The sequence below is a fragment of the Zalophus californianus genome, chromosome 12 (assembly GCF_009762305.2).
Source record: "Zalophus californianus isolate mZalCal1 chromosome 12, mZalCal1.pri.v2, whole genome shotgun sequence".
Lineage (NCBI taxonomy): Eukaryota > Metazoa > Chordata > Mammalia > Carnivora > Otariidae > Zalophus > Zalophus californianus.
In genome coordinates this window covers 13,615,574-13,631,304 of record NC_045606.1, presented here as the reverse complement: position 1 = coordinate 13,631,304, position 15,731 = coordinate 13,615,574, and the positions used below count along the sequence as shown (strand labels likewise).

The window sequence follows — 15,731 nt, the reverse complement described above, 5'->3', positions numbered from 1 at the left end:
TGATTTCGCCGAGCCGTGTTAGTCACATTGAGCATAAAGTAAAGCAAGTAGGCATGGCTCCCTGCACTCGAGTTGTTTCTGGTGTATTAGGGAAGATGACCCAGAAGAAGGAACTAACACATTCGAGTGGTTTCAACCTGTAATAATGGTTATGAGGGAAAGTATCATCAGATGTTGTATGAGAGCACAGGGCAGGGGAGAGCCTAACTAATTGAGGTTGAGAGTTTCAGGTAAGGCTGAGACCCCAAAACTGAGAAGTCTTAGCCAAATAGAATAAGAGTATGCCAGGCGCAGGATACTGCATGGCGAGGGCCAAGAGGCACCAAAGAGTACTGCAGAACCGAAGGAGGCCAGTGGGGGGATGATGCAGCCGAGCTGGGAGACAGGACGGGGAGGTAGGCAGGAGGAGGTGTGGTCTTGTGAGCTGCAATTTGGGAAAGCCATACGGCAACCAGAACCAGTCAGAGGATGCTGAGAAGGAACGCGGCAGCTGGCCCCTTGAACCTCGAATAACAGAAGGCTTCTAGCTTGGGCTCCCCACGCTGCTGGTTGTGACCTCATGGCCTCTTTTTCTAAGGCCTGGTACTGGGTGCCATAGTGTGGAGCAGTGCTCCAGCTTCTGGAGGAACCTGGTCTTCCCACCGTGAGCACATACAAGTAGTACACAAGTGTGTGCTCTGAAGAAAGTGAGGGCACACTGCATCCAGCCATTTAAGTTAGATCGGCCATCTACTCCATGATGCCCCTTGGGAGATGTGGTATACAGTATTGGATTCTATCTATAATTCTGCTGCCAAGTTACCGAGATGAGATTTCTTCATTTATAAACTGACAGTGAGTAAACCTTTCAATCGGCAACCTCTTTTTTGTTGTTGTTGTTGCGGGGCTGGGGCGGGGGTCAGTTGTTTCTTACTAGAATTAGAAGAAACATCTCTTTAATTATTGCCAATAAAGGTTAATATGAAAACAAAGTGGGGCGCCTGGGTGGCTCAGTCGTTAAGCGTCTGCCTTCGGCTCAGGTCATGATCCCGGGGTCCTGGGATCGAGCCTCGCATCAGGCTCTCTGCTCCGCGGGAAGCCTGTTCTCCCTCTCCCACTCCCCCTGCTTGTGTTCTCTCTCTCTCTCTCTTGCTGTGTCTCTCTGTCAAATAAATAAATAAAATATTTAAATAAAAAGAAAACAAAGTGATTGTTTAACCTGTTTTCATAATCTGTGTGATTATATTCTAATACCTGTAACACTCCATTATTGTCAGGATGTGGTTGCACTGGGAAATTTTTACTTTGGGTCACAGCTTATTACTGAAAATGAGCTGTTCTAGGAGAAATGCCCTTGACTCATATACTTGTATTGTCACGGTCTTCTCTGATAAGTGGTTCTTCCTCTAAATGAGCATACTTCATTTGGCATCTGTTGAAAATCACCACAGTGATTTCATGAAAATGAAAACCAGTATCTTGAAGCCCAAGGACACCGTATCTCTTTCCTACACTTGGAATTCTGAAGAAGAATGTACTGAGCATTACTTATTTTTTCATTCCTCATTTTTAGATTCTTCTTACTCCTTTGCTGCAAACTCTGTGACATAAGATGGCTGCAAACAAGCCCAAGGGTCAGAATTCTTTGGCCCTACACAAAGTCATCATGGTGGGCAGTGGTGGTGTGGGCAAGTCCGCTTTGACCCTACAGTTCATGTATGATGAGGTGAGTGCCCATTTTTAATGAATAGCTAAGTTTGGGCTTTCAGAGAGGATTTCTATGGCTTCGTTTTGGTGCTATTTTTAGATGTATTCCTGAATCCTTGAAAGCTACTGTCATCGTTTTTTCCCATTTTTAAATTCAGAGCCAACATCTGTACATATCTTGATTTAACAAGTCAATAACTCAAGATCCTTAAAAACTTTATACTTTAAAAACAAAACAGACCTGGAAACAGTACCTCCTTTTAAGCAATCTAACTTTGGCTTTTTTGTTTTAAGTGTTTAATGGAGGTTCCCACCTTGAATTAGTAGAACCAGTAGATACAGTACCTAATTGAAACTTGACGTTGACATAATAAGGTGTTCTGTGATAATAATAATAATAAAAATAAAATAACTTTAATAATGGTGAAAAAAACAGTTGTAGTATTTGGCATGGAGCTACACTCACCATTAGACAGGTAAAGGCTGTGTCCCTAAAACATAATTACGAGAAGGCTACAGATTTGTGTGCCTGTATTTATATCAGACTTTACTGCCCCAGAGTTAAGGTCTCAGCCCATATACAGCAATATATTCTTTCCCCAGAAAACTCTTACCAAGCCTAAATGATTTAAGAGTTGATAATCCAGCTTAAACATTTATCCTCAACTCTTCCTTCCAGTAGAAGCAAGTTTTTATGATTACTCTTTCTTACTTAATCCTCATAACAATCCTGGTATGGTAGTATCCCCATTTTACAGATGAGAAAACAGAACCTCAGAGAGGTTTCTCCATCTGTCCAAGAGGAGTGTGATCTCCAATGAGTAACGGAGCGTGAAGCCTGGTCTCCTAACAACAAATCCTGCAGATCCTTACCACCCGATTTCCTGCTCATCAGCATTTCTGTCACACATGCAAACGGCTTAAATCCAGCCAGTTGTCTTGCTCACTGGGGACTATAGCAAAATATTTGAAAACAGAAGAGATTGAAATGTTCTTCAAATGAACTTGCTGATTTATCTGTTCAATCTGTTTTCCATACTATTCATTTTAATAGCTAGTCTTTCAAACTAATCGCTAAATCCGGCCCCTTCTTAACAATAAGTAGGAGGTCAAAAGTAAGACTATTCACATACCTGACATTTGATGAATGGTTAAGCTTTCACTTAGTATTCATCAATATTAATATTCACAGTAGTATCTGATGTGATATCTGAATATTTGTATTTGTTAAATCTTCATAAATATATAATACTTATAAAAATAATCATGGAAATATGGCAGAATGTTCTGTAGCCTTTATAGTTACAAATACACTGTGTTCATTTTTTAAATAATTATGTGTTGAGTATCCTCCACGTACCAGGAACTGTTCTAAGCTCTGGGAGCTAACAGTGATGAGTAGAATAGTCAAGGTCCCTCCTCCCAGGGGTTATATTCTTGTAGGGAGATACAGACATGAGCCAATAAATAAGGAAGTATCAGATAATGAAAATATTTATAGGAACTAATAAAAACCTGCAAAAATATGTATGTATACATACACACATGCTTACAATGATACATTGATCAAAAATACCAAGATGAGATTTTACAGAGTTGAAGATAGATGTGGGAATGTAAAGTTGTTTAATTGTATTATTTAAAAAGTCAGACACTTAGAGAGAGATCTCAAAGTTCGTGATTTGCTGTTCTGCTGAGTAGTATAAGCCACTTTATTGACTTGGTTCATTTTAGAGAAGATTTCCAAGCAACTTTCAATGCTTACCTCAATATTGACTCACTTTCAAGTTATTTCCACAATTCTGGCATGAAAATGTATATTTAGAGTCACATTGAAAAGAGTTTTTATATATTTGATTAAGTAGATGTATAATCGTGTTTGCAGGAAGAAAAAGGCACAGTTTTCAAGCTGTAAACCGTCTAGACTTATTCAATCCTTGCTTTTCTTTTTTTCTTCTTAGATTCTACTTTATTTGGTAAAACTCAGAAACTAACAGCCAATTCACGGCCCCCTACCTCCTTCCCTCTGAAGAAGGCAGCTCCCCAGAGACAAAAAGGCTTGCTTTTTGCCAAAGTAGAAGCCACCGAATTACCTAAAATGAAAATGTAAATTAATGTCGTGTTTACCACTGGGGAGCACAGAAGGAAGAGTGCATGGGAGCTCTGTACTGTTTTGGCAACTTCCCATGAATCTGTATTTCATCTTTTCCAGTTTGTGGAGGACTATGAGCCCACCAAAGCAGACAGCTACCGGAAGAAGGTAGTGCTGGATGGGGAGGAAGTGCAGATCGATATCTTGGATACAGCTGGCCAGGAGGACTATGCCGCAATTAGAGACAACTACTTCCGGAGCGGAGAGGGTTTCCTCTGTGTCTTCTCTATCACAGAAATGGAATCCTTTGCAGCCACGGCCGACTTCAGGTACGATGGGGACCGAGGCCTTTGCGCTGACATTCCGCGCAGCGGTGTCTTCCCCCGACACAAGCAGACAGCTGGAGGTGGCTCCTCATTAGTCTTTCACTCTGTGTGTCATTGTGTTTATTCCCACTGTGACAGCCTCAGTACCTGCTACTGAAGTGTTTCTCTTTGGAGTATACTCCTACTGCTGCCGTAATACTTGACACTTGGCTCACCTCGTGGAGCTCTGCCCCAGATTTTAGATCTGTCTGTGTGAGTCACCAGGGTTACAGCGCCTGTGTAAAGCTCAGCAGGCACATCGCCCTCCCCCCCACAACACAGATGCCCAGCAGCACACACTGATTGTTTTAATAGAAATAATAACACTTTAGATTGGCACAGAAGGTTCTGTTATATATTTCTTATATCTTATTTACTATTTGCTTCATCAAAATCTGTCATCCATTTGGTTTGCAGGGGGGTGGTTAGTGAAGGGGAGAGAGGTTCTAAGAGAGATAGGGCATAAAGAAGTTCTTGAGTAGTCTCAGATACTACATGCGTAATCAAAAGTGTTCTTTTTTTTTTAAGATTTTATTTATTTGACAGAGAGAGAGACACAGCGAGAGCAGGAACACAAACAGGGGAAGTGGGAGATGGAGAAGCAGGTTTCCCGCCGAGCAGGGAGCCCGATGCGGGGCTCGATCCCAGGACCCTGGGATCATTGATCGACCTAGGCTGAAAGCAGACGCTCAACGACCGAGCCACCCAGGCGCCCAAAAGTATTCTTTAAAAAAAAAAAATTTATTTATTTTAGAGAGTGTGAGCTGGGAGAGGGAGAAAGAGAATCCCAAGCAGACTCTGCACTGAGCACGGAGCCAGACACGGGGCTCGATCCCACTGAGGTCACGACCTGAGCCGAAACCAACAGTCAGACACTCAACCCACTGAGCCACCCAGGCGCCCCCAAAAGTATTCTTTAATTATATTTTTTTATTTTTGTGTTGCCAAGTTTGCCTTGATATGAGGGACGCAAAAGAAACATGTAGTGTATCCTCTGTTTTCCAAGATTCACACAGCCTAGTTGAAAAAGGCATGAAACCAAGAGCAAGGTAGCGACAAAGTAGGAGACGTGGGCAGTGATCATTGCCGGGATCCCGGAAAGGAGAGAAGGTGAGAGGCCTTCATGAGATAGGTGAGCCTGGAGGATCAGAAGGATTTCCACTGATGAGGAAAGAAGTTTTCCGGTGGTTGAGCAAAAAGTGAACCTGGGCTTATATAAAGCTTCCTTTTCATGTCCGCTTGAAAGTCTCAAGAACTTGAAGGAATTTAAGAGAGCATTCTTTGCAAAAAAAACATGTCATTGAGAAACTTTTAAAATGCAGATTTATGGGGCACCTGTGTGGCTCAGTTAAGCGGCTGCCTTCAGCTCAGGGTCCTGGGATGGAGCCCCGTGTCCCTGCTCAGCAGGGGGTCTGCCTCTCCCTCTGCCCCTCCCCCTGCTCTTGCTCATTTTCTCTCTCAAATAAGTAAATGAAATGCAGATTTATTTGTAAAATTAACTTTGTTGGTTTCTCTAGGGAAGGAGTTTTGTATGTGATAAAGTGCAAAGGGTGCAGGCCCTGGGAACTTATAATCTTGGGAGGCATGTTGCAAGTTATATAAATGTCAGTGCTCATTCACTCATTCAGCAAATATTTGAGTGCTTGTTATATAGCAAGTCCTGTTCTAGGTAAGGGGATAAATGTTGTCACCAGAGTTTGCCAAAGCCAAAGTGTATCTCAAGGGAATAAAGAATTATTATGCCAAGAGTGAGAATCTTGGGCTACTGCTGTGACAGAGAAGAAGTGAATCATTCATTATTCTTCTGTTGTACCTCCGACGTGTTGCCTTCCCATAAATAAAAATAGTCCCAGTGACTCAGCGGCAACAGGAAAGCATTTTTGAGGCCGTCTGAATGGTTATGCTCCACGTGGTCTAACCCACAGTGGCAGCTCCTCTCTGGAGCCTTCCTGGGCCTCCCGTCTCCAGGGCAGAGCCACCGTTTCCTCATCTGAACACACAGTATGCTTGCAACAGCGCCTCCAGCACACTTACCACACTCCCAGAATCTGCTTGGTTTGCATGTATTTTTCCTGATGAGGGGAAAACTCTTGAGAGCAGGACCCACTTGTTACCCATCTGAGTAACCCTAGTACCCATATTTGGCCCGGTTCCTGGCATGTATCATACAGGGCATACTTAGTAAACAAATGTTTAATAGAAGTGTTAGAAAACGCTCTTTTTTTTTTGGTTCTCACTTTTCTTACGTCAAAAAGAAATTGGACCAGTTTGTGAAGGTACTTTCCTATTCTAAATTCTGTAACAGCCTCTAACACTCTATTTAAAGGGGGCATCACATTAAGTAAAATGTGTATGAAGATTGTAGACATAGCATTGCCTTTCTCTGACATCCAGGAAAGTAGCTTATTCAAACCAACTAATTAACTCTCCATGAATATTGTCCTCTCACCCCTGAACCCAGTAAGTCCAGGCTTTCCATGGCCTCGTTTCTGATAGCATTCATTAATGCTATCACTGCATTTTCGGTATTGGTCTTCCTGAAGTACCTGACTCAGAGTATAGCTTAGTAGGTGTTTATTAAGAAACTAATGACTGTAGGGGCACCTGGGTGGCTCAGTCATTGAGCGTCTGCCTTCGGCTCAGGTCATGGTCCCAGTGTCCTGGGATCGAGCCCCGCATTGGGCTCCCTGCTCGGCGGGAAGTCTGCTTCTCCCTCTCCCACTCCCCCTGCTTGTGTTCCCTCTCTTGCTAAATAAATAAATAAATAAATATAAATAAAATAAATAAATAGAAAGAAAGAAAGAAACTAATGACTGTATATACATATGACCAGAAGTACCAGAGTCACAAAAACCAGAGTCAGTCTCTGGTGGTTAGTGAGATCAAGTGGTAAGCCCATTGTTGTTAACATCTTAGTTGAGGCTGTTGATCACAAAGGAAGCTGGTTAAGAAGGCACCAGCACATTTGTTGTTACCGGCACTGGAAAAAGATAATGACTGACCCATATCCCCTTCACAAGCACATCAGAAATGTAATAGTAGTAATGGTGAGTGTTGACATGCTCTTTGCAAGAGGTCATGTGCGTGGTGGGAAACATCACAGCCCTCCAGTCCTGTACAGCTCAGCACGTGTCCCCCAGTTACTGTGCCCCACTGACCTTGTTCCTTCCTAAAAGGGAAGGGAGAGAGGGAGAGAGAGAATCAGCGAAAGATGGAGGTGACTGTGTGGTCCATAATCTATTCCTGCCAGAAAACGGGGAACTCGGGTGCAGAGAGCTGCCAGCGAACACTGAGTCTGTTAGAATGTTTACGACAACATCGGTCATCGGGTGAATGCAGGAATACTAAACATAACCCTGCCTAATACTCACACAGTGCTCACCACGCACCAGGCACTGCTCTGAGCATGAACAAGGTGCTAGGGAATTTCACAGATTCTAAGACACACATTTTTTTGCATTTTATCATCTCTTAATGTCAGGGCCATGTCTTGTAGTGGGACATCTTAAACTGTTCTAACTAGCAGCGGTTTTTCTCAGTGGTGCATGACATAATGCATGCAGTGATCGGCATTGAAAGCCCATGACCCACTGGGGATGCTCAGTGAATTGTTAGCGGTGACGGAGGTGGCAGTGGTATTCAGGCGACGCTGTCTAAGAAGCACAAAATAGACAAATCTGAGATTAAGCCTTGGTGAAGATCCGTATTCCATCTCAAACATCACAATAGATCCCTGCAAAATCAGTGTCGTCTGCTGACCTGTCATTCTGATCACCCCTTTAATTTTCTCATTTTCTCTTAGTCTAAAATATTGTTTCTGTAGTTTCAGCGTCTCTTCATTTCAAAGGAGAGGCATTGATAAGGTAGAAAGAGAAGGTTGATTTTAGAAGAAAACCTCTTTCTCCAGTAGAGTACTGGTAATCGTTAAGAACAGCTCACCTGTGTTGAACATTTACTTTGTGCCAGGCTCAGTTTGAAGCACTTTACATTTCATCCTGCTGGCAACTGGATAAGGAAGGTCCTGTTGTTAGCCCCATTTTATCCATGAGGAGACCGAGGCAAAGTACTTTGCTCAGAGTCACGTGACTAGGAGCGACTGAGAGCCGTGATACCTTTAAAACTGGTGATGGCCTCTAACCTCTCTCTAAACACAAAATCTATACTCAAGAGATGTCTGGCCCTTGTGAGGCTTTTAAAAACACTTAGTGGGACCATTGATACGAAGTAATAAGAATATGAGTAAGAATAAGAATGGTGCTCTCTCCCTCTGTGGTCTTCCTCCCTAAATCCCATGATCCCAGTTTAATCACGAGAAAAACATCAGACAAATCCCAGTTGAGAGATGTTCTACAAATGAGCTGACCAGCAAGTCTCAGAACTGTCAGGGTCATCAAAAATAAGGAAAATCTGGGAACTGTCAGAGCCACATGGAATCTAAGGAGAGTTGATGACTAAATGTCACGTGGAATCCTGGATGGGATCCTGGAACAGGAGAAGGACATTAGGTAAAAACTAAGAATATCGGAATAAAATTCGGACTTCAGGGGCACCTGGGTGGCTCAGTCGTTGAGCGTCTGCCTTCGGCTCAGGTCATGATCCCAGGGTCTGGGGATCAAGCCCCACATCGGGCTCCCTGCTCCGCGGGAAGCCTGCTTCTCCCTCTCCCACTCCCCCTGCTTGTGTTCCCTCTCTCGCTGTGTGTCTCTCTCTCAAATAAATAAAATCTGTAAAAAAAAAAAAAAAAAAATTCGGACTTCAGTTAATGATGTATCAGGATTGGCTCGTTAGTTGTGGTAAACGCATGCACTAGCGGAAGATGTTACCAGTAGGGGAAACTGGGTGCAGAGAGGACGGGAACTCTGTGCTGTCTTCACAACTTCTCTGCAAATCTCAAACCATCCTTCTCGTAAAAGTTTATTTTTAAAAAGCATTTGGAGGAAGTTGCATTTGACACTTCCATTTTGTACCTCTACTGCCATATTTATATTGTCTTCTCTGGTGTATTGTTCCTTCATCGGAGATGTGAGTATGTAACGCCAAGTGACTGATGATAGAATGAGGAGGTCGTGCTGCTTATTTCCCACCATGCAACAAATGAGCTCATTGTTATTGTAAAGAAACATGTAAATAAATGCTCGTTGCAGATGGTATTTGTTATTGTGTTGGTCTAACACATGGGGGTAATAATTAATATTTCTTTCTCATTTCCTCTCATCCAGGGAGCAGATTTTAAGAGTAAAAGAAGATGAGAACGTTCCATTTCTGCTGGTTGGTAACAAATCAGATTTAGAAGATAAAAGGCAGGTTTCTGTAGAAGAGGCAAAAACCAGAGCCGACCAGTGGAACGTTAACTATGTGGAAACATCTGCTAAAACTCGAGCTAATGTTGACAAGGTAAAGGGCGGCCTCCTTACAGCTACATCGTGTTAACAATACGTTGATTCACTCTAACTCCACCCCATTGTGTCTAGAGATTTGTGAAATTTTCACACAATGATTTAATATGTGCTGATTGTTACCCGCCCTGAATGCTCAAGTACAACATGTTACGAATTTCCTACTTCACCTTGTCCTCAGGTTCCCAAGAGACACTGAAATACGAGACACCACTTTTTTTCTAGCACTGACAGGATTTCTGACCTGAATCCCTGCCCTTTTTAAATTTTTCTTTTTACTTATCCTGATGGGCTGGGTAATTTAGAAGGCAGGGTGTTAAGTCCTCTGAGCTGACACCTGCCCAGCCCCATGTAGGTCCGCTCCCAAGACAAAGGAGCCCCAGAGGAGAGGGCTTCGAAATTTTTTACTACACCTACACTCCCCACCCTCAACCTGTTTTTCCCTCTGCCCTCCTCTGTATCTCCCCCCCTTTGCTCAGGTGGCCCTTTCCTGAGTCCAGGTGAGGAACACCCTTGCCTCCTTTCTAGGAGCCAGCCCAGGTACATTATTTCTTCCTGCTACCAGAGACCTACATCTTCAGTGTTCAGGAAAACTGCCCTCTGGGTCAAGGCATGGGCTCCTTGAGCCCCCCATGTAGGGCCTTTTCCAGCCATCAAGCATCTCGGCTCTGCCGAGTGCCTCGCAAACTCTTAACTGGCAGAATTGTCTATGAAACTTCTTAAAAACGGATTCCTGGGTCTGACCCCCAGAGATTTTGATTCATTTGCTGTGGGTGGGACTTGAGAATTTGCATTTCCAGGAAACTCCCTGGTGGTACAGACTGTGGCCCAGGGGACCACACACTTAAAGTAACACTGTTTCTAGGTGGCCTCAAGTTTTAGTGAACTGGTCTGCTTGTTGCCTGTAGATTTATAACGCTGATCCAGAAATCATAAGGCTAAAAAAAAAAATTAGAGATTCGTTCTTTTCATTTACTGTAGACATTCATTAGTTAAGACAATGTCATTGTCTTAACTTATGGCTTAACATACTGTCTTAAGCCGATTAGGGTTTTTTGTCACGTGGTCAGATTCCTATAGGCCCAAGATATCTGTACAAAATGAGTGTTACAAGATTTCTACTTAGTATACCGGTTTTCTCTAAAGCTATGGCAGATGTATTTAAACTAGTAATGAAAATATGTCTTAAAGTTCAGTGTGTTTGGAGTTTTGAGAGGCAACATGGAATATTAGCATTGTGTGTGTATTGGGGTTCCTCCTGATGGATGTCTTGCGCAGGTAGAGCGCACTCTGTTAAAACCTGTTTGCACTGAGGGGAGTGGGGAGAGGAGGCGAACAGGATCCAACCAAGCCGTGAAGCTGTCGTCCCAGCGATCTCTGTGGTGTCATCTGCTGGCAGGAATTTTTTGGCCCTATGCATGGATTGTCAAAGGAGGAAAGGTCAAGGTATAGGGCTATTTTAGTTACTCTGGCTACATGAGAAACTGTACCCCCAAAACTTATGGATGAAAACAGCCATTAATTATGCTCATGGAATCTCTGGGCTGAGCATCTGGGCAGCTCACAGGGGAGATGGCTTGTCCCTGCTCCACAGTGTCTGGTGCCTCCGCTGAAAAGCTTCAAGTCCGGGAACTGGACACACATGTCTGGTTCAGCCAGTTGATGCTGGCTGTTGTCCAGGGACACCTCGGTTCCTCGCCATGTGACCTTTTCCAGGTGCCCTACTTGAGGCTTTCTTCCAGCAGGGAGGTGGGGTGGGTGCCAAGGGCCAGCGTCACCAGAGAAGAAGAACCAGGCAGGAATCACGTCACCTTCTCTGACCCAGCCACAGGAGTTTATGCGGCATTATTTCCAGTTTGTTCTCTTGCCCGAAGGAGGCCCAAAGTCCGCCCCGGGGTCAACAGGAAGGGAAATGGACTCCAGCTCTTGATGGAGGGTGGCAAGACACTAGAAGAACACAGAGGGAATATTGCTGTGGCCGGTTTTGGAGAGTGTAGTCTGTAGCCAGTGGTCACCTCTCCAAAGCAAAATTAGATGAAATGTGGCGGCTTGTAAACCAAGGTACAGGTTCATACTGAATACTGTGATTGCATGTCGTGCTACACGCTGAAGAGTGTACATGCCAGGTAAAATACCTCAGTGGCTAAATACAAGTAACTTGCAGCAGCTATTCAGTTTCTAGAATTAGGTGATATATGGTTTCTTGCTGAGGAAATCATGTTCATAGTTGAAAGAGCTCATACTCGGTAGTGTTGATAAGACACAGGCGCTGTGGCCAGCACTAGACGTGCATCTTTAACCCCATAAAGCAGAAGTGCTCTTCTCATGCTCACTTTTTAGATGAGGAAACTGAGATGTGGAGAAATTACATACCGGAGTCAAGTTCAGAAGGCCTGTGATGGCAGCTGCTGGCTCTGGGTTTGGCCGACTCTGGTGCCCAGGTCATCTCGCTCTTTTACTCCACACGGTGGTTGGAGTACCTGTGGTATCCCCCGGGGTGTGTGTCACCCACTGTGGGAGCCTGCTACAGGTTTTTCTGGGCTTATGAGTGTTAACACTGTCTCCTTCTATTATATTGGGAAGTATCTTGTTTTGTCACAGAAAACAAATCCTAGACATTAAGGGCTCATGCCATGTCCTCTTTCGGATTCCCAATAGACTATCAAATGAAGTTTCCAAGAGGCGGATTTTGAATCCACCCTCTGAAAAGCTTCATGACCATCTGAGTGGTCGAGCCGGGGCCTCACCTGTCTCAGAGGCCACGTCTGTCACAGAGGAGTCACCCAGAGGCGAGAGGACCCCCTGGCAAACCTGCTTGCGGACTCACTGAGTGCCAGGTTCATCTCATGACCTTGTTAGTGGCCTTCTGGCTAAACGCTCTGACTCTATAAAGCGTAACTCCAAGGTCGCTCCTAATTTTTAAGGAACGTTGTGGAGGAATGGAAGGAGGTTGAGCAAGTAGATGGATGTCAAAAAGGAGAGTATGACTTCTTACATGAAGAGAGCCAATTTTATGTCAGGAAAAGAATTTTAGTAGAAATATACTATATTTTTAATTTTTTTTCATTGAAAAACATGAACACATGTTATTGCATAAAGAAAAATTCGTAGTAAGGAGAAAAAAGGAATCACTCTTCACCCAAATTCCACTCCACTCCCCTTCCTCTGAGGTAACCAGTGGTAACTCAGGTGTGTCTTTCCAGATATTTATGTGCATTTAAAGAACAGTATATAGAGTCTAAGGGAAGGCTTGTGTTTGCTTGTGTTTTCCCTGTATAAATAGGATTTTTACAGTATATATAGTACATTTATATACTACATATATATAGTATTTCTGTGTATGTAGATCATGCATTTCTGTAGTTTGCTTTTTAAATTTTATAACGGGTGCCTGGGTGGCGCAGTCGGTTGAGCGTCCAGCTCTTGATTTCTGCTCAGGTCAGGATCTCAGGGTCGTGAGATCAAGCCCTGTGTTGGCCTCCATGCTGGGCATGGAGCCTACTTAAAAAAAAAAAAAAAAAAAAAATTAAATCTTCTTCCAAAGTTCCTTCCATATTGATGTATCTGCATCAGAAAGCTTCAGGGGAGCCCTCGGATATTACACGTAGCTAGTTTGGAAGCTTCCTGCCGCGGCTGGCCAGCTGTGGGCTTGAAGGCCTAATTCCGAATTCCGAAATCACCCCAGGGAAGCCAAGATGCAGCAAGTGGGAGCAGAGACCCCTGGGGTCTGTGTCACTGTGTGTTTCAGTCTCCTGCATTCTCTGTGGATTTTCTTTGCTTCATTTTTCCCTGTTCTAACCATTCGCACCCCTTTGTTGGTCCTATGTCCGTTTGATTTAAGCCATAAGTCTCTAATCGCTTGCCTTTTTTTTTTTTTTTAATAGCTTCCTTGCTTTCTGACTGACTTTTTGTTTCTTGCTCCAGATCAGGAATCAGCCATTTATCTAAGGAACACTGGTTCCTTTGGGAGGAATGGTATTTAGCAGCCATAGCCTGAGGATGAATGTGCTCACTACTGTTATGTTTCATGGCCTTTCAGTGAAGTGCTGGGAAATATGTATTATTAAAGAAAACAAATCATGAGATCATACTGTTACTTCTAATTCAGTTTTAGCAATCAGGATTTTCTGCCACTCTGACTTTGTATCTTCTCTCTTACACTAAAGGCTAAGCTACATTAGCATACTTGCTCTCTTACACTATCCTGCAACGTATATGTAAGATTGTTCCCTGTTCCTATTAACAGCTAAATTACAAAGTGATGTTTAAGATTGGTCTTGTTTTTTATTTGTTGAGGTTTTGTTTTTTATTTTTATTCTTAGCTTCTATTCTGAGATGTATATTCCATATGCTGTGTTTTAAAGTCTCTTGAATTCTTTCCTCTGTATAATTATGTCACCAACTCTGTGGTGACATAATTCATCTTAATTTGTTTTAGTTTGATTTTCAGTTTTTGGCAGCTGCTTTTTTGTGTTTAATTTCATTTTTTAATATGTAGAACAGTTAGTTGCCAAAGTAGAAGTTGTATAATGAAGCATATTCAGACACGCCACACTGTTCCATGTCCCCTGTTCCCTTCAGCCCAAAAATAATAGTAGTGTTTGGTTTATCATTTCATCATTTCTACTTCAGATGCAGGCAGATCCACATAACTCCTGCAGGTTGCTCTCTACCTGTTTTCCAGCACCTCGCTTTTTCAGTTAGCCTTTCCTTTAGAGAGCTAGAAGCACACCGGTCATTACATAACATACATTTGTTTACTTAAAACAGTCACGATGCACAAGCTAACTAGAATTTTTGACATCTTTGTTTTCCGTGGAGTTCTTAATAAATCGGTGGTGTCACTTCTTATTTCATGCTTACAAGAAAAAGAGATAAAACAGAAGTAATAACTGAATTTTTTTAATTCAGAATTTTAGAGCATAGACCATGAAAGTTATTCATTCAGTCATCATCCACATACTTGTAACTCTTTGTGTACGGTGTGAGCCCATGTCCTTCTAGACCCTTGTCTGTCTGCCCTCAGACATTTGTTAGTGTTATTTAACTTTTGAGTTGTTACACTAGTCATTTTTAAATTATTATGCTAACAGCTCTCATTTGCCAGTTTCTAGACATCAGACAGAATTGATAAAATCTCAGATATGTTGCAACAAAGAAAATTGTTTTCTTAGTACCTGGTATCAAAACGATAAAGGAAGCACTCATTTTCCTCAGCTTTGTTTCTAAAAACGGAGTTGAAGGAAAACAAGTTAGTAAATACAAATTTTATTAAACATAAATTAATTACTTTAATTATGAATTGGTAAAATACATCCATTAATTGTGTAAACGGAATCCATTGAGCTGTAACTTTGGAACTGTCATCATTTGTAGTGCTATTGTCTTCTTTATCTTGAAAATTGGGATGGGAAGATTAGGTTATATGATGTGACCAATTTTACCAAAAAGTGTAACTCAGAAAATTTCCCAGTACACTTGGAGAAGGAGACTGGTTTTGTGCTGACTTCTCCCTCTACTCCCCAAACAAGAGCTCTTAAGCTTAAGTAGTTACTCTTAGTTAATTCCCAAGGCTTACTGCTATGGTTCCAAGAAGTACCAACCTCATATTATCTGTTGGCTTTATTTACCCTGTTTTCTTCTTTCTAGGTATTTTTTGATCTGATGAGGGAAATTCGAGCCAGAAAGATGGAAGACAGCAAAGAAAAGAATGGAAAAAAGAAGAGGAAAAGTTTAGCCAAGAGAATCAGAGAAAGATGCTGCATTTTATAATCAAAGCCCAAACTCCTTTCTTATCTTGACCATACTAATAAATATAATTTATAAGCATTGCCATCGAAGGCTCAATTGACTGAAATTACTTTAACGATTTGGAAATTGTTATGTATCACTAAAAGCATGAATTGGAACTGCACTGAAAGTCAAATTCACTTAAAAAAGAAATTAATGTGGCTTCGCCAAGAAGCACAGTTCAACTTCTTTCGTAATTGCCTACATTTATCGCGGTCCTGAATGTAGCGTGTGGGCTTGTGTTTCGAGGGCAGTCTTTCTGGAACTGTTAGAGCTGAGACGGGGTGGGGGGGATGGGAGGAAAGGCTACTTCCTCTGGTTTATTATAAAGCTTAAATTTTATATCATTTTAAAATGTCTTGGTCTTCTACTGCCTTGAAAAATGACAATTGTGAACATGGT

At 42.5% G+C, this 15,731-nt stretch overlaps 1 protein-coding gene across 1 annotated transcript in view; it reads left to right on the top strand.

Annotated features, from left to right (window-relative positions):
* RALA (RAS like proto-oncogene A) overlaps positions 1-15,374 on the top strand; it is a 73,802-nt gene extending 58,428 nt beyond the window's left edge. Inside the window, exons 2-5 of the mRNA XM_027574421.1 lie at positions 1,553-1,705; positions 3,899-4,107; positions 9,363-9,537; positions 15,189-15,374. Coding sequence (XP_027430222.1) covers positions 1,592-1,705; positions 3,899-4,107; positions 9,363-9,537; positions 15,189-15,311 — 621 coding nt within the window. The 5' untranslated portion in view covers positions 1,553-1,591 and the 3' untranslated portion in view covers positions 15,312-15,374. The remainder of the gene's footprint in view (positions 1-1,552; positions 1,706-3,898; positions 4,108-9,362; positions 9,538-15,188) is intronic.
* The last annotated feature ends 357 nt before the right edge of the window (positions 15,375-15,731 follow it).